Raw genomic sequence first — 18,848 nt, 5'->3', positions numbered from 1 at the left:
ATGTATTTACACAGAAGTAGTGTAGTGGTTTGTGCTGTGCCCCTCCGGCTGTTTTCCTTTGTTTGAGTGGGTGATTTTCCAGCTTCACTGGTTTTTAGCCTGACAGTGCTGTTATTTTCATCACAATGGAAGTGTAACGGTCTGGAAGAGGCCAGGTCTTCTATTTAATGAATACAAATTTGTTCATTTGAAATTTAATTTCTTTTTAGCGACCAGGAGTCTGCAGAGTAGAAGGGGTGTCGGTTGAAAAGGTGTCCCTTGCTCCGTCCTCCGTTCTGTTCCCAGGGCCGTGTTGTGCCTGGGTGTCTGGGCAGATGAAGCCAAACAAAGAGCACAGTCCAGTAACTTCTCTATTGCATTTCATCGTAACCATCCTCTGATTCTTTGCCTCGTGTCCTGCTCAGAGATTTGTTTTGTTGGGGACATTTGGAGGTCTTTGCAGCAATGAAGTTGCCTGGTCTTCCTTTCTTGATTTTTAGCACTCCTTTTCCATCAAAGGTGGGTTTTTTTGGGTGGAAAGCTTGTGTTTTCTAATCTTACGTTGAATAATCCCTTGGGGAGCAGCCTACCCCAGCGGTGAACAGTGCCAGTGGGAAGAAACAGGAAAGGAAGGGAATTAAATTACACCATGCTTAGAGAACAACAGCCGATTGTAAGCATTGCTGTCTCCTGGGTATCCTCATCTTGGGCCCTTCAGATGTATGGTACAAGACGTGAGATGCATGAGAAAATTGTAGGTAGGAGACTCTCCTGAGTGTTCACAACTGGCTCATTCGTGTACCAGCTTCTCTTTGAACTGTAGTGCCATAATGGTCGTACTCAGAGATGAGAGATGATGTGGTTAGAAGAGACAGTGATGGAAGTACTAGGGAGTTGCCGGCCATCAGTCATTGCTGGGCTGACCCCCCCAAAAGCTGCTGGAAGATTTTACTGTCTTTTTACAAAAGCAGAATGAAAACCTCAGCTGGGAAGACTCTTGTTAAGGGCCAGTAGTGTCTATTTGTGCCATTGATAGAGAAACACAACATTCAAGAGAAGTGCTTCCCGTTGAATGTTGAGGAGAGCGTGTCTGAGCCCCGTAAGACCACAGATCCACAGTCATCTGGCTGTTACACAGCTTCTCATGAGCACTGGACAGGTAGATGTGAGAGAGGGGGTGAGGCAGGTCTCAGCAGAGGAACCAAGACCAGATGGAGGCAGGAGCAATGATTCGTTTGAAAGTCAGAACACTTTCTGCCCTAGTGGAAGCATCTCCATGAAGGTCTCGAACATTTCATGATACTTATGCTAACCTGAGAATCTCATTTCTGTGTTGTGTAAACCCGAGATTTACCAGGAAGGAGATGAATGTGCTTTTTCTTGATGTTCCCTGACACAAAGCAGCTGAAGCTGTATATCTCTTCTCTTAGGAAATTAGGTCATTATGTAATCCTGCTGCAGATATAAAAAATATTCATGAGACTATTCAGCCCCTTTGTGATGCCAGTTAGCTTGACAGCAGGGTTTCAGGGCCCTGCCTCTGGGCATTTGAATTTGTCTTGCTTTTAATGGAATTACTGTAGCTTTGTCTTTCCCTAAAGATGATATTATCTCTTCACCATTTCTCTCTTCACCATTTCATCTCTCCTTTTCATCTGTTAATTAGACACCCCCCCTTTGTTTTCCTTGCAATTTCTCCTGTTGCTTAACTATGATCTTCCATTGTCTGCATACTTTTCCATTTAATCAGATCCATCAGGAGCACTGTATAAGAACTGTTTTCTTGGCCATCACAAATTCTGGATGTTCTGGCTGGAGCTAAGTCTTGAACTTTGTTTGGAGACATCACTGTTGAAACTGTTTGACATCGTATGTAGTCTTAATTCTCTGTTTTGGAAAACATCTTGAATGTCTTCTGGCTGCTGCTGAAATGCTTTTGACAAGTTCTGAGCAGAGTCCTGGCAGTAAAAAACATGATGAGATGTGGCTAGAAGTGTGGTGAAGGTGGATTAGGAGAAAAAGAGGGAGAAATGTGAGAAATGTCGGGGCTCCAGCCATTAAGCAGAGAGTCTTCGATGTAGAAAATGATAGGGGAATGTGACCTCTACAGGTCTCTGGGATTAAGTGGATGAGTTCACTCAGGGACTAATGTACCAGTGTTTCAGATCTCAGACTTTGACAGCAGACCAAGGTAAATGGAGCAGCAGGGCTATAAAAAGTGCATGCAACCCTCTGAAGTCTTGGCACAGAAAATTTCCGTAGTCTGTCTGAGTTCTAGTGCGGGCCCTTGGAAAGACCAGGTTAACCTGTAAAGTAAAATACCCATTCTGCAAGCAGTTTAGAGATTAACGGGAACGTTAGGGATAATGAAGAAATCCGCTTGTCACAGAGATCCACAGATGTCCATCCCAGATTTAATAGGTTTGTCCTCAAACCTTCAAATGAAGTTTGCAGAGAGCAAGAGCTTTGGGAGGTTTAAAACAAGACTTCAGATGAACCAAATTTAAAAAGAATGGAAAATATCAAACTTGGCTATAGCCTTGTTTCTCTGTAAGAACAGTTTTACCCAAGTGGCTTGATTGGAGGATAACTGTTTCCAAGAGCACGTGGAGCTGCGTGGGTTTAATAGTGCTTCTTCTCAGCAGCAAGTTGTAGAAGTATTCAAGTATTTCATTGGTTGACATTTCCTAGTCTACTCTTTAAGATGCCCGTCTTGCTGAATGTGTTGTTGCTTATTGCAATCCATCAACACTGCTTTTGCATTCTCTGAATTACGGTCACCTAAATGGATGCTGGAGGAGTACCCTGCCATATACGAAGTGGAGTGTTGTGGCTGATCACCCAAATGTATGTTGTCTTGTGCAAACTGAATTCTGAAATGTATTGTGAAGAAAATGGCCAACCGTGAGGCAGACAGGATGGTTATTGCTGGATGGAGGGTAGAGTTGGGCTAGAAAGTCCTCAAGCATGTTGTATGCTTGGGGACGCATATAAGTGCATGTTAGTCATGGAAAGGTGAAAGTCCTTTGATTAGATAGCAGGTGAAGGTGTCGATCACACTGTCCCCCAGCACTGAACCTTCATTTCATGTCTTTATACCACTGCCTTGATGATCAGGTTAACATTGAGGCCTTACAGGAGAGGCTCTTCACATGCTCACTCACGCTTCCTGGCTTCTTGAGCTGTCCAGTTCTTATGTCTTTAAATTTATGAAGTTTGTTATTTTAAATTGGATCCAGGCTTTGGAGGTGCTGCAGAGGAAGAGCGTAGTTTCAAATTTGGCTGCCTACTTAGAGCTGTGATTCTTTCGCTTTCTGCTGTTGACTTTGTTGGATGCAGGTGTGTAGCAGTACAGTTTCAGGATGAACTCTCTAAGCAAACATATTTGTGCAACAGATGTAGTTTTGTACGCATAAAGCACTTTATTGGTCTTAGTTATGTAATAGAGGATGCAAAACATATACATGCCTTAATTTAAAGGCAGTGTAATAAGTTATATGTAGAATAACTCTATGATTCTATATATTCTATATATTTTCATTGGGAGGGATTTCTGGAGGTCATGCTGAAAGCAGGACCAACTAGATCACATTACTCAGAAACTTGTCAGGTTTTTACTGTCTCCAAGAATGGAGATCCCCCAGGGGGCTTTTCTGGTCCCCTGATTCAGTGTTTGACCACATTCATACGGAATTTTTCCCCCCTAATATCAAATCAGAATTTCCCATATTGCAACTTGTCTCTGTTGCCTCCTGTGTCCTGTCACCATGCATCTCTGGGAAAAGTCTGGCTCTGTCTTTCCTGCACCCTCCCATTAGGTAGTTGTAGGCAGCAATAAGCGTCTGAACAACCCCTGAATAAGACTGAACATCCCAGTTTCCCATAGCTTCTCTTCATCTTGTTGGCCTCTGCTGGGCTCACTCCAGTTTTGCTGTCTGCCTTGTATTGGAGAGCCCAAAAGTGAACATCATACTCCCAAGTTTAGACACACAAGTGTTGAAGAGAAGGGAGCAATCCCTTCCTTTAACCTACACTCTTACTAATACAGCCCAGCTTGCTAATACAGCTCCAGCTACACTCTTACTAATACAGCCCAGGATGTGGTTGACCTGCTTCACTGCAAGGACCCACTGCTGACTCCTGCTCAACTTGTTGCCCAGGAGGACCCCCTGCATCCTTTTCTGCAGATCTGCTTTCTCTCCATTCAGCCCCAGCCTGTCCTGTTTTCTAGGAATATTACAACCCGGTGGGAGGGCTCTTCAGTTGCTTTTGTTGAGCTTCATGAGGTTTGTGCTGGATCATGTCTCCAGCCTGTTGAGGTCCTTCTGAATAGCAGTATGCCCTCCAGCGTGTTGTCCAATTTTCTGTTTGGTAACATCTGTGAACCTGCTGAGAGTGCACGCCGTCCCATCGTCCAGGTCATTAGTAGAGACATTAAACTGTATTGGCCCTACCATCGATCCCTGAGGGACAAGACTTGGACTTTGAGCTGCTGATCACAACCCTTCAATCCTGACAGTCTGGCCAATTTTCCACCCACCTTGTAGTCTGCTCAAAAATTGTATGCTTGCCTGTCTGCTGGATGCAGCTCCCAGCTGTACAGCTGCATGAGTTGTCATGGGAAAGCCAGGTCACCTTTGGCTCTGAGTGATCCTGGGTGGCAGAGGAGGACTCCAGTGGGCTGCAGACTCAAGGAGGTTGGCCTTATTCTGGTGTAAGGGTAGAAACAAGCTTTCATCTGGCTGAGCAAAACAAGCACAAAGTGAAAAACAGGTTTGAGTGAGGAACAGTATTTGGGCAAAGTGCTGGGGTGAGAGAAATGCTTACTGAACATTTTTCTCAGCCAGGTATTCAACATCACCTGTAAACACAGTTTTTGGTTGGGTTGTAGAGAGGGTACTCAACAGACAAGGTCCAAACTGCCATGATGTTAATTAAACTGTATTGGCAATCTGCCAGGACGTTAATTAAACTAAATTATTTAGTAAAATATTTGGGATTTTTTTCCGAGCATTTGATGTTGGATCTGTGCTGTTTCAAATAGTAATTTTTTGTTTCCTATGTTGACTCCTAAAATCAGTTTAAATTACCATTTCAGGCTGATCTGGTAACGTTACATTGCAGCTCTTGGTTAAAATAGTCCTAACATTGAAAACAGAGAACGATGTGCTCTTGCTTCTGTGCAGCTGTTTGACTGCCACCCAGAAGGGACTGCTGCGTGGCCGAGAGGTGGGACGTGTGCGAGAACTGGGCATACTGGTGTGGGTACCAGCCTTCCTCTGGCTGGGGACGGAAAGCATTGCTGGGAGCACACGTGGGGCAAGACCGCAGCTTCCAGATTGTCTCCTGAAATGTTAGCTTAAAACGTGAATTAAGCCCAGCCTGATAAGGCAAACAGGGCATGGCAGCATTTTCCCCTGTGCTGTTGGTGAGGGTGACCCAAAACCCATGGGTTAGAGCTGCTGTCGCTGTCCGATCCATCTCACCGTGCTGCTGCCCGGCTGCCCGGCAGATGCAGGGACACACACCACGGGAGAGGGAGGAGAGGCACCCTCCTTCTGAGTGGTAGCTCACATCTAAATCAGATGCAGAGTAGCTGACTCTCTAGCTGAGCGTTGTCTCTGGCCACAACTCTGTTAGCGATCCTAGGCAATGGCTGCCTCTGCTTAAGTAGATACCTCTTTTCTCGCATGCCAAATGTAAATGAAAAGGGAAACCAGACACTTTTTTCCATCTCTTACATTTGGAACTGTAGCAGTGTAGTTGAGGATGAAGCTGTTCTTTGCACAGTATTTCTCAGGTGCTCCTGGCTGCAGCTTGGTCCTGTCGCAAGGCTGCTCCCCAGCTGTAACGCAAAGCATTGAATGTTCATTCCTGTCTCTCTGGCTGGTAAGGAGAAGTAGTTGTAGCCTAAATCGAAGCAACGTTACAGTAAAACTCTGTTTCTAAAGCCAAAGTGAGTCTTGAAAACCAACTCCTTCATAGTAACAAAGGGAGAAGCAAAGAAAAGAGGAGCTGCTTTTTAGGAAATACAGTTTCTGGGAGAGATGTCTGAAACATTTAGGCTTTTCCCCGAACCTTTCTCCGGATGCAAAACCTTGCAGAGAAGGGGACTGGGGAGGGAAGTTACTTCTAAATATGACAGGTGGTGAAATGCAGGGTCAGAGCTGGGATTTATTGAAATGCAGTAACGTTTTGTAGAATGTTAAAGATGTAGCCAAGCAGGGAAAAAAATCCTTTGTCTTTTTAATTCTAATATTTTTCCCCCCACAGGTATAGCCTTTACAGACCTCCCTGTAAGTACACCTATTTTCAGTATTTTAACTAAGGATGCAAACAGAAGGGAGGGGGAAGAGTGTGGGGGTGTGATTTTTTTTTTTTCCTGTTAAAAAATGGTAACACACATTACTGAATGATGTGGATGCTCCTTCTGAAACTTCGTAATCCTGTGGCTGGGTTTGTGGGCTATGCACATGCCTTCTCTCATCCCTCACCACCTCGAAGAATGTGTTGCTCCTTCTCCTGGAATTAAAGTGAGGATTCAAACTTCATTACAGGTCACTGTCTTCCAAATGCAGTTTCGACTGTGGGGAGTGTATGTGCAAAGTCATGGAGTAGCCTCTCATGTCCCATCATCAGAGCACCCAAAAATACCTAATGATATTATTTGCAGCTTCTTCCTGTCTCATCCAAGTCTTGCAGCCGTGGTGGAGTTGTTCCCTTTCCACGGTGTGGCTAGGGAAGGGTATTTCTGAGAATGAAGGTCAGGCTCAGCTGGCTCATTGCACAAGTTGTTGTCAAGCCTCCACCCGTGATGAGTAACCAGCTTGTGGAATTGCTAGAGGAATGTGTTTGGCACCTGTGTGGGATTGATAGTTACTCCTCTGATTCACCAGCCCCGATATTGAGTTACTCTTGAGTGCAGTGACACCAGCTGAGTTACACGAGGCAATAATGTCTAGTTGGGTCTTACAAAAGCACGACTTTCACAGTGCTCCTGGACAAGGAGCAGGTGTTTAGGAAAAGAAGATAAAACCGGGTCAGGCATACACCAATACATCCACTGCATCTGTTTCTCTCATATATAGAACTACTTGTCCCAGAGGTTGCACTCCTGTCTTTGTACTTAATAACCCCAAAAGAATTTCCTCTGAGGAAGTTCTTAGTTTCCATAACTTGTTTAGGCCTTCAAAGTGATCGATTTTCTTGGCTGACTTCCACGTCGTGTGGAAGAAAGCTTGTTTTGCACCTCCTGCCAAAAAATCTATTTTGTTCCTATAATTTTTGTGTTGTGAGAAATAACGACTAGCACTCCCTGTTCACCTTCCCAATGGGATTTATGGCTTTACAGATCTCTTCCATACCCCAGCCAGTGTCTGTGCTGAAGGACATTCCAGTTATTTAATTTGCCTTTTCACATCAGCTGTCAATACAGCTCTTTTTTTTGTTCCTAGGCTCTTTGAACTTGGTAGCGTTGCAGTGTATCCTAAACCAGAAACCCTCTTTATGTGCGTTGTTTCACAGTAGTTTATTCACTTGGTCCAAGTACAGTTTATTAAAGTAAAAGAATATTTTACCTGTCCTTTTGGTGTGAGGTCTTGTGACAACCTTGCATCCATGGCAAGAAGACGTTTCTATGATATACCCCTTAGTTTTAGGTGCTCTTTGTTTTCCCTGTGGATATAGATTACATTAGGAGTCACAGTTTTACTATATTCCTTCTAATTTTTTCACCACTTTGTCTTCTCTTTGGCTAGACTGCTCCTCTTTCTGAGATGAGAGCAGTCTTCACAGGGATGGATAGATAGATAGATAGATAGATAGTTAGTTAGTTGCTATTTAGGCTCTTATCAATCAAAAATAGCTATCAAACACACATACTGGTTTTTGTTGTTTACAGCTAAAGTGTTGCTGTAGGGCTTCGCAGCACCGATCTGGCAGGCTGAAATTACCTGTCCTGCTTAGCTTAACTTGCATCCTTTTGATCCAGGAGTGCACAGTGAGCTGATGTATACATTTAATGTGCACTCGTAGGCTGTTCACACCGGTGTTGAGTCTCTGTTACAAATAGGGGACGAACAGCTGGGGAAGATGCATGGGAGCAGACCAGACAGAAGGGCTCTTGCAGCAGTGAGGTCTCGCAGTGCCTCTGAGATTGAATTCAAAACCCTCCTGGGCCCAGGACATCCCCCCATCCTGCTGTTTCTTGATCTCACCAGGTCATCCTTACAGGATCTCATGCTTGTTTGTGTGTCCCGTGCAGAGATGTTGTTTTAGTGTTAAACTGGAGGAAGATCTGGTCAGGTATTTTTTGGGATCAGCTGTTCACATTCCTTGTGGCAGAGTTTCCAATGGTTAAATGGTATCTCTGTGCCTTTTACCAGCCAGAGTTTGTGGAGATGTTTTCCGTGGAAATCTCCTTCTGGCCTTTACAGCAGCAACTAATCCATAACACTGTTTTTCTGGGCCAGGAGGGTGAACAGTGGATGCCCTATAGGCCTCCTGCTGTTGAGACTTATCCTCCATGAGATAATTTCTCTTTAAAAAGAGGGCAAGAGAAGCTTGACTGGGTCATTTCACCCCCTAACTGTGGATGTGAGCAAGGACAGGAGACTTCTGCCTCGGTGTGGATTTTGGACGTTCCTCTCCATGTGCTAAGTGGCTCAGCTGCTGTGTTGGCAGCTTCATCCTAAGGATGCCTGCACCTGATTTCTATCATTCCCATCCTCCTTTTCCAATGTCATTCCCTTGAATTACTGCCTTCTTCCCTCACCCTTGCAGGCGTCTATGTATTCCATGTCCTTTTCTGGCCCTTTTTGCTCCCTCGGTCCATGGCTTCTTGGTTGTTCTTCCCAAACAGTTGAGGTTACTGCCCTTTCATGAAGAAGGGGATGCAAAACCCAAGATAGACTTTTAGTTTAAATATAATGACTATTGTCAGAGATTGTAGAAGTCTTGAGGTAGTAGGGAATTTGAAGTTGATATAACATACAAGTGGTATTTTTCATTTATTATAGCATTGTGATCCAGGCTCGAACACAATATCCATTCATTATAAGGTAAAGAAGAGAAAACATCCATCGTATGAAAGATATAGAATGTAATCTGTGTTCTTCACCTGCTAAAGCTGCAGTCTAAAAATTTAACTGCAAACGGGAATGGAAACAGCAGTCTTCCCTGAGTGACCCTTGAGGTTCTCTGGTTTGAGCAGCTTGACACGCATTTTTTGGCTCTGGCTCTGTTCCATACGTAATTACTGAAATCCCCCAGGGAGGGGCTGTAGGTTAAAAGCTTTTTCTTGCATTACAGCCTATGTGATGTTGAAGCTGACTGGTAGCACACATCAGTGAGAAGCTTGGCCAGTAAGCCCCATTCCTTTTACACCTTTCAAGCTTAAATAACTTTTAGGGTTGGCATGTCCGTGAGATTACACAAGGAATTAATTTGACCCTTCAGAGCATTACCAGTCTAGAAATTGTTCCCTTGAAGTGCTTATTGCAAAATTCCTCTTTCAGAGGCAAATGATGAAGACAATAATTTGCAATATTTGCAATATTAGGAAGTTGAAATGGATACTTTCAGTTGAAAACCACATTTTATTGTGATAATTCTCACACGCAGTGAAGCGTATTTGCTTCAGCTTGTTTCAGTACCCTCTAAAGAGTGTTTGCATCTGTACAAATATACAGCGAGGGAAAAAATCGCATTTGGGCTTAGCACAGGTTGAAGTTAATACAAAAATAACTGCTTGCAAATAGAAGTGAATATCCCACAGAGGGAGTTTTCCCCTTTTTCACCGATTTAAGTTAATGCTTAGGCCTAACTCTCTTATTTACACAAGCCCATGTCAGGTTTATCCTGCCTGGTGGTTTGCTGAAACAATAGGAAATGTAAAAAAGCCGAACGTGGAAGAGCCCAGGGTGAGATTGCAGGGGCACAAAGGGACAAGGAGGTTAAAAAACAAGTCGGGATGAACTAGGGGGTTGTGAGCAACTGACCACCAACATCAGAGGCAAGAGGTGGTCCAAAAGTCACAGGGAAGGTGTGCCTGAAGAACTTGGCAGGAGAAGCATCTGCCTGGCCCGTGGGCTCTGTGATGATGTCTCCCTACGTCTGGCAGAGTGGTGGAGATACGTGTACTTCCCAACAGCTGCTAAAGAGAGAGGACACATCCTACATGTGAAAAATGGAATTTTAACTTAGAGACAAGTTGGGGGTAGCCAGCTTCCCCTCAAAGATGAACATACCCAAAAGTGGCTGAAAAATATGGGGTTTTTTGCTTCTAACTTCCAAGTATTTTGGGGGTCTGATTCCTGGCTTTGGAAGTCCTTGCGTTCATAATACTAAAAAGTTAATAAGTATGGACTGTGGAAAAGATCTGATCCCTCATTAGAGATATTTCCCTGTCAGCTGCGTTTGAAAGAAAGGAGAGACTGACTTTAAATATGATGTTTTCCTCTGGTAGCTCCTCCTTCATCATGCTGTATTTTCTTTGCACACCTTCTAACCCAGCGACTTCCTTGGTGTGAGAATAGATGAGGAGGAGGTGTGCTGAGTCACAGTGATGCAATCATCCTGATTTCTGATTTCAATTTCCAGCCTGTATTTATAGATTCTTTTTTTCCATTGTTTTTTGAGATTTGATAACTTCAAAGGTAGAGCAGGTTGGTCAGGACCTTACCCAGTTGAGTTTTGAAAATCTCTGAGGACAGAGACGCTGCATCTCTCTGGGAACCTGTTTCAGTCTTTAATCATCCTTACAAGGAAGAATTTCTTCCTTATGCTCCATCAGAATTTCCCTGGCTGCAACTTGTGCCCATTGCCCTTTCACTGAGCGCCTCTGAGAAGAATCTGTCTCCATCTTTTTTATCACCTCCCTTTTGGGAGTGGAAGACTTGCAGTTAGATTTTTCCTTTTGCCTTCTCTTCTCCAAGCTAATTCCCTCAGCCTCTCCTTGTATGCCATGCGTTCCAGCCCTCTGACCATTTCAACAGAACTCTGCTGGACCCCGTTTGTGAATGTCTTTCTTGTCCCGGGGATGTGGATGTGGAGGGGGTGAACCAAGTAAGTACTGCAGATGTAGCCGCGCCCGTGAAAGCAGAGAGAAGTAATCACTTCCCACGACATGCTGGCTCCATTTTTGCTAATGTGATTAGGACTCGTAACAATCTTAATACCTTTAGTAAAAAGTAAAATCCACAACTACAGTAGGTCTCAAGGGGAGATCAATGACATTGCCAATGTCTCAGGTCTCCACAATAATGAAATAGTTGAATAAATTTTCCAGATAATTGTAGAAAAGCCCATGCCCCTTGCTATAGAGGAGGAGAGAATCATCCTAGCTTTCTTTAGGATGACCGTCTAACCACCAGTAGTAGTTCTTGCTGATTTGACCTGGAGAGAGAGGTCTCCTCCTCCACTGATATAACGTCCGACATGGGATCAGCCATGAGCAAGACACCGCAGCCAGGCACCTTCCAGACTTCAGTTTCACTACGTGCATCCATGTCCCTTGCCCAGTGTCTGATTTCTGGCTGTGGCAGTCTCCAGTGTGTTAAAGCAAAGTGAAAAAACCCAACACCAAACAGTTCATGAGTGGCGTGAGAGAGATTGCTTCCTACACCCCGCAGGCTATCAGCAGATGCTCCGAAGCAGAGGATTAGTGAAGTTTGTGTTGCAAACAGAAAAGTAATTTGTGCTGCAGAAAAGTAACAGGACAGTGAACGGAATGTGCTCTTAAAAAATGTGATCCAGAGCGAGAACCAGGCATCCCTGTACCTCTTCTGATGCCCTTTCTTTTTCCCATATTTAAGTGGGTTCAGGGATTCAATTCGTATCCATAAGCTTATTCTTAAAATAGGCTGAATTCAGAGAACTTCTGGATAGACTTTTACCACCTGTGCTCAGTTAGATCTTAGTCTTTGGGATCTGAATTACTGGCTGAATTTTAGACGTATTTTCACAGTGGTAACCTTTTTCTTTTTCCCGTCTTTTAGGGTGGGGGTGGTGTCAGAACTCCCATTTGGATCCATATGCTTGTTCTTAAAATGAAATTCATCTACCAGTAGTGGAATTTCTTGTGTGGATGGCTTGCTGTCTTGGGATCATCAAAGACCTAACCTCAGAGCTCCACTACCATCCATTCCCTTTTCATCAAAGATGTAAAATATTTAGACAGCAGCTTCCAAGGAATAAGAGAGTTCAGTTGAAACAGTGGAGAACACTTAGATCTGCTGATTGAGATGATGCCCTTTTCATTTTTTTTTTTTTAATTATTATTTACTGACTGTTGAACTTTGGTAGAAATTGCAGAAAACCAAGCCAGCAAGTGGACACGCCATAGACAGCAGTCGTGGCATCGATCACAGACTGCTGGGGGATTGATCCCATTGTTCTGGTTTTATGCAATAACTTTTAATAACTGCACAACAAGTCATGGGGTTCCTTGAGGTGTACCTAAAGGGCTGTTGCCCCTTCCTCTTCCATTACATGTTTCAATTTAAAGAGCAGCTCTTTTGTCTTACCAAACCGTGCGACTGGAACCAGAAAGAGAAAGCTGGGTTTAATGTAGGTTTCTTTTTCTTCCTTCCCAGTCAAATCTCTACCCTACAGTGGGTCTCCAGACTCCAGGAGAGATAGTCGATGCCAACTTTGGGCAGCAGCCATTTGTGTTCGACATTGAGGACTACATGAGGGAGTGGCGAGCGAAGATTCAGAGCACCATTAAGCGGTTTCCCATAGGAGACAGACTAGGCGAGTGGCAAGCCATGCTGCAGAAGTAAGTCACTGTTCTGGTGTTCAGCTTCTTTTGTTTTCTTAGGCTTTAAATACTTTTTTAATGCTAATTTATGCTTTCTTATGGCAAAAATTGCCAGTCAGTGCATTTTGCTCAAATTGTTTTACCCCCTGTTTTGTTGTTTAATAGTCTTTCCTGTGTAGATTGCTGCTGTTTCAAATGTAAAAGATATGGGAGAAGTTTTCAGCCAAAGACTGCATGAAAGCTTGTAGGAATGGAAGAACATACACTTTGAGGTGATGCACTGGGGGAAGGGGAGTGGAGAGGACACCATAAAAACTCTAACGTAGGAGAAAAGCCAGGACGTAAGTCAGCTGAATTCAGAAATGAAAGAGCAAGAAATAGCCTAAACCAAAGGCTTCCAAACCCAACCTAACTGAAAACACAATTATAGCACTTTTTAAATTTATGAATATTGAATGTATTTCCCATTGCAAAAAGGATTGAGTGGAACTTGATGAGAACACTTGACAAGAGTTGTCAGAGGTCAGGAGCATCTTCTGCCTGAAGAAAGACAGAGCTGACTAAGGCTCTACAGCTTGGAAAGAGGTAATTGAGGGAGGTGAACTGTAGTTGTCTGTCAGTCACTTATATATACCATGAAGAGTATGGCTAGGAAGTGATTATTCACTGTTTCTCAAAACACAAGAATTAGAGAAAAAGCACCTTCTGGCTTAAAAAAAAATTAATATTATTTTCACTAAGTATATGGTGAAACTGTGGGACTTGCTGCTGCAGAAAGTTATGGTAGTTTAATTGGATTTTAAAAGATGCACATTTAAATATTCACAGTAATTCATGGAGGCCAATTCCATAGTTATATTTTAAAACCCCAAGTTAAAACACAAGAATTAGAGAAAAAGCACCTTCTGGCTTAAAAAAAAATTAATATTATTTTCACTAAGTATATGGTGAAACTGTGGGACTTGCTGCTGCAGAAAGTTATGGTAGTTTAATTGGATTTTAAAAGATGCACATTTAAATATTCACAGTAATTCATGGAGGCCAATTCCATAGTTATATTTTAAAACCCCAAGTTTATGGCTGGGGGGGTTGCTTCTTTTTTTTATATTTTTTTTATATTCTTTCCCTAAACACCTGATACTGGTCGTTTCACCTTTTTATATTCTTTCCCTAAACACCTGATACTGGTCACTGTCATCCAGGAGGCTTAGATGCAGCAATGATCGCATCCGTGTGATCGTTCTTGTTTTCTGCTAGTCTTGTATTTAGTTATTTGCAGATAATTCAGGCCAACCAGCAAAGCCTTTGAAAAGCAACTAACAGAAGCTATTGAAAATAATAATAATATCTTTTTTTCAAGAAAATCAAGAGCAGGAGGCCTGCCAGAGAGTTTGTAGGGCCTGTAGAGGATTGCACTATAAAAAGAGACCTTGGGGAAGATAAGACCATATCCAATTGAATTCTTTGCCTGTGTGTCCAGAAATCAGGTAGGTTGTCATGCTGGGATGCTTCTTTGTGAGGGACTTGGCAGAGGCTGTGTCTGGGATTGACGTGTCTGTCAAAGAAGCACTGGAAGAAATAAGTGAGGGGAAGTGGAGAAAGTCTCTGGGATCAGATATTTACCTAGAGTCCTAACAGGACTCAAGGAGAAAACAGGTGAGCTTGTGGCTGTGGAACAAAGTTTCTCTCCAAACTGCCTTGGTTCAAGAGAAGGGGAGGGTGGTGCGTATGGTGCCATGTTTCATGAAGGGTTTCAGAAGAGAGTCAGGCAGAGGTGGGCTCAGAGTACCTCTATGTCTGGCTTGGACAAATCCGTAGAAGCACTACTGAAGGGTAGATGCATTGGGCACATGGAGAAATAGGACATGGGTTTTGCGAAGAGGAGCCAGCAAGCACTTGGATATGGTTCTTGGGCTGCCATCTTTGTCTTGGAAGTCCTTGAGAAGTTCCCTTGCTGCAAACTAAGGGGGGGACTATGCAGCCAGAGGCTCAATGCAGATTATGAATTGTTTAAAAGAGAGACAAGAGAGGGAATGAGTGGGTGAGGGATTGTTATTGTTGGAGGAGGCGGCTGTAGAGTTGTGCATGGAGGTGTGCTGGCAGTGTCTGTGCTGCTGAGGGTGTTCAGAAATGGCTGGGAAGAAGGGACCCTCCAGGAAGGAATGAGATCTTTGGGTTATGATGAATCATCGCACGGAAATGTCAGCTCGTTTTATTGGTAGCAAGTAGAAAAAAAAAAACAATGCTAGGGTTTGTTAGGGGAAAAACAGGACAAAAATAATTTTGTCACTGTGTGAATATGTGGTGCACCCTTAACGTGAATACCGTGTGATGTTTCGTTTCTTTCTCTCTAAAAGTATGTAGTAGAAGTGAGAAAAGCAAGGGAAAAAAAACGAGGCAGGATGTGCAAAGGTATGGGGGGGGTGTAAGGCAAGGAACAAATATACAGACCCACAGCGTTGAAGGATATGATTGTCAGGGGTAAGGCAGAAGTATGAAAAAAAAAATCTTGAATAGCCTGCAGAAGGTCCTGAGGGAACAATTGTTCATTGTTTTCTCTACTGCAAGAATTAAAGGGCATCAAGTGAAGTTAACCAGTTGACACATTTAGGAAAAATAAAGGAGGGTTTTTTTTCACACTCTCTGCCATAAGATACTGTGAAAACTGTATGGATTCAAAAAGTGACTGGAGATGTTGTTAGAAAGAAAAATCTGTCGGACCTACGATGTAGACAGATACCACTTCTAGGACAGGAAGTATCTGACAAATTATTGGAAGCTGGAAGGGTTACAGGGAAAAGTAGCATTTCATATGTACCTTTTTCCTTTATTTTTTCCTAGGCATTTGCTTTTGCCAGTTGGGAGGTACTGGCATGTTTGGTCTGACCCAGCATGGATGTGCTCAGAGACTTAAAACTTTGTGAAGTTGTTGACTTCAACGTTACTTTTCATTCTGATGTACTGGATTGTTGACTTTATGGGGTCATTTCAGTCTCTGCGACGCATCTTGTCTGGCTGTGGAAAGACAGGATCCGCTTTTGGAAAGCTTGCTTAGCAGTCAAAGAGAATGAAGAGGTTCATTGATATTTAAATGGAAATACTTAGTTCTTAGTGCTTAGAAGGCAACTCATTCAGAAAAAAGTGTATGCCCTGCATCTTTGAACATAAAAGCACCTGCATTGGATGAGAGCACTGGTCTGTCAAGCTCAGTTTTATGAATATGTTAATAGCACAGGTTCCTGCAGCACTACAGTGTTTTTTCCTTTCCCTGGTAAAACTGACCATTTTTTGCCACCCCGTTATTTGACTGAATATTTATCCATGTTGGACCTTGCCTTTTATCACATGGTAACACAGTTTCTTTGAGAGGCTTTGCTGAAAGACTCTGTGAAATATCTTTGGACAACCAAGTGGACTGCAAAAGTATCTCTTTTCTGCCTGCTTCCAGACTCCCTCCAAAACCGTCACCAAATTAGAGAGCCATGACTTCCCTTTACAAAAGCTGTTGATCCTTCTGCAACAGGACCACTGTATCCCTGTGTTTGTTCCTTGTGTTCTCCAGAATTGTTTCTTCTGATGTGCATGGTGGAGGTGTCAGGGTCACCGATCTGGAGGTCTTCATACCTCCTTTGGACTTCTTTTTAAGAATCAGCATTACGTTTCCCATCTTCCTCCTCTCCGTAGGCAGGCTTAAGTCAGAGCTCGTCTTCACGTTAGTGGTACAGCTGTTTCAGGTTGGAACTCCTTTGGAGCTCTTGGGACAATGTCATCTTGTCCTGCGGCTTTGGTAGGTTTCGTAGTATCTTATTTAATCTCTAATTGTACAGTTAAGCATCACAAGATGCATCACATCATGTATTCATCTGTGTTGCACTCCTGGCTATGCTGTCACCGGAGAGGCTGATCTGACAAGGTTTTCAAGCGCTTGAAACCTTGAAAGGGACTCACGTGGATAACTCATCTTCTTTGTGTGTTGTTGCAGTCTTACAGGATCTCTAATCTTTCTAGCTCTTGCCATCAAGAATCTGACTAGGAGTCATCTGAGGCTTGAGATCAGCTGGTGGTATCGATTATGGGAGGAGGAACGGTGTAGGTACCTATTTCTGATGAAGCAGGAGGAATTTGTATTGTTCGTTTGAGAATCTAAGTGGTACCATGCTGAACAAGGAGAACTTTATGTAATTTGTACAGAGAAGCATGCAGTTGAGTTCTGTTTTGAAGAAGAAAAGCCATAGACAGTACAAGCTTCTACCACTGCCATGGCCGCTCTAGGTGAGAGAAGCACCCCTAGGTGCAGCACAGAGAGCTGCTCTTGTGATTTGAGCACTTCTGCTCTCAACAAGTTTCAACCATAGCTGCCAAGTGGTAAAAACTATTCCTTTGGAGAACCTGGGATTCTGAAAGGTTTTTGTTGTCTGCATGAACATGTCACATAGGTCACAGTGGAGTGCGATAATGTTCCCCCAGAACTTCAGGAGAGGTACCCCTGGATGCAAACATGCTGCTGAATGTTTGAGAGCGTGCGGCACTGCTGTAGTGTAAGGAGCTGGGACACAGAACTGACAAGTCATTGCTGAAAATTAGCCTGACGTAGTGACCAGCATGTAATACTGCTGTGTACCCACGCAGGGACGCTTCCTGTGATGCCACGGGCAGAAGTGGCATAGGGAGGAGCTCAGTTTTTGTGCAGCTTTGTAGAGCATTTAAATCTTCGCAGTGTTGAGTCTCTGACTCTGGCTACTGAATTACACTGAAGCAAGAGTTGGCTTTTCCCCTCCGTTCCTGCCAGCCTGGGTCGCTGTGTTCAGTGTTTCAGCCTGGCTGAGCCAGGGCGACCTGGCTGCTGTGTTTGACACAGAGAGGGATGCACTTCATTACGCCTGTCTGCACCATGCCAAGGGCAAAGGGCATGTCTTACACCAACAGTGGTCAGAAGCACTTGTTTTTAAAACCAGTTTTAAAAATTGCACACCTGCTTACAATGTTACGCCTGAAAATTATTGCTGACTCATAAAATACTTCTTTCTTGTCCTGAAAGTAGCTAAGTTGAACGCGTGTTTTGAGCTGTGACTTGATTGGATCAATACCAGCTTCATCATGAGAAGCCTATTTTGGGATTCATCACTAGAAGCCTTGAAATCCTGTGCTGGCATTTCAGGTTTTGTTAAAAGTCCAGTGAGCATTAACGCTTAACCTGACATATCCTGGGAAGGCACAAGTGCTTTAGAAATGGTCTGTTCAGAAAGGCGTTTTTGTTGTGTGTGTTTTCTGACAGTGATACTACTTCCTTGCCCGCCCCCCAACATTTTTTGGAAATACAACTTAATGTTTGTAAAATCAATGCTGACAGTCTATTCTTTGTAAATCAACAGATAAAAAGTATCTGTGAACGTGTAGAATTCATAAGGAGATTCAACTACAAATACGTAACTGCTGGCAAAATAAGTGACGGAAGAAATTAAGGACCAGAATCTTTTTTTTTGAGATCTACTTGAAAGCCATAAGCCTCTCTGAGGTTCAGATTTTATGTCTATATAGGATGTCACTGGCAGTAACACAGTACTGAGCTCTTACAAATGACCCTTGGACAGCAGTAATTAAATAAATACCGTGTATGCACTGGGAGTCTTAATTTATTTTTTTTTCCATAAGGTGAATTTAGAGCCTCCCTCCTGTTTGCTGAGGACCAGGTGCCTATCTTGTAAATTTACACTGTCTGGACCCAGAAGTAGGACCCTGGTTATGTCCTACGCAAACTGAGTTTGGTCACTGAAATTGCAACTTCTGTTGTGTTGATTTTTTCCTCCAGTGTGATTACCCTGTTTTACCAATGCCTCTTCATCTGTTTGTATTTTCTTATTTTCTAGTATGGTTTCGTCGTATTTGGTTCATCATGGGTACTGTTCAACAGCAACTGCCTTTGCCAGAGTCACAGACACCACAATCCAGGAAGAACAGACCTCAATAAAGAATAGACAAAGTAAGTCTCTCGGGTTGTCATTCCCAAAGTGTGGCGTGCTGGCCACGTGTTATCTTAGAATCATAGAATCATAGAATCATTGAGGTTGGAAAAGACCTCTAAGATCATCGAGTCCAACCGTCAACCCAA

General features: G+C 43.3%; 1 protein-coding gene across 2 annotated transcripts in view; it reads left to right on the top strand.

Moving 5' to 3' along the window:
- The window catches only part of RANBP10 (RAN binding protein 10), an 80,775-nt gene that overhangs the window by 49,127 nt on the left and 12,800 nt on the right, over positions 1-18,848 (top strand). For both annotated transcript variants that reach the window (XM_019475006.1, XM_019475005.1), the window contains exons 4-6: positions 6,253-6,275; positions 12,573-12,757; positions 18,607-18,719. In XM_019475006.1, coding sequence (XP_019330551.1) covers positions 6,253-6,275; positions 12,573-12,757; positions 18,607-18,719 — 321 coding nt within the window. The remainder of the gene's footprint in view (positions 1-6,252; positions 6,276-12,572; positions 12,758-18,606; positions 18,720-18,848) is intronic.

The sequence above is a fragment of the Aptenodytes forsteri genome, unplaced genomic scaffold (assembly GCF_000699145.1).
Source record: "Aptenodytes forsteri isolate BGI_AS27 unplaced genomic scaffold, ASM69914v1 Scaffold14, whole genome shotgun sequence".
In the NCBI taxonomy this organism is placed as follows: Eukaryota; Metazoa; Chordata; class Aves; order Sphenisciformes; family Spheniscidae; genus Aptenodytes; species Aptenodytes forsteri.
Note: the sequence above shows the minus strand (reverse complement) of the source record. Positions and strands in the feature narration are given on the sequence as shown.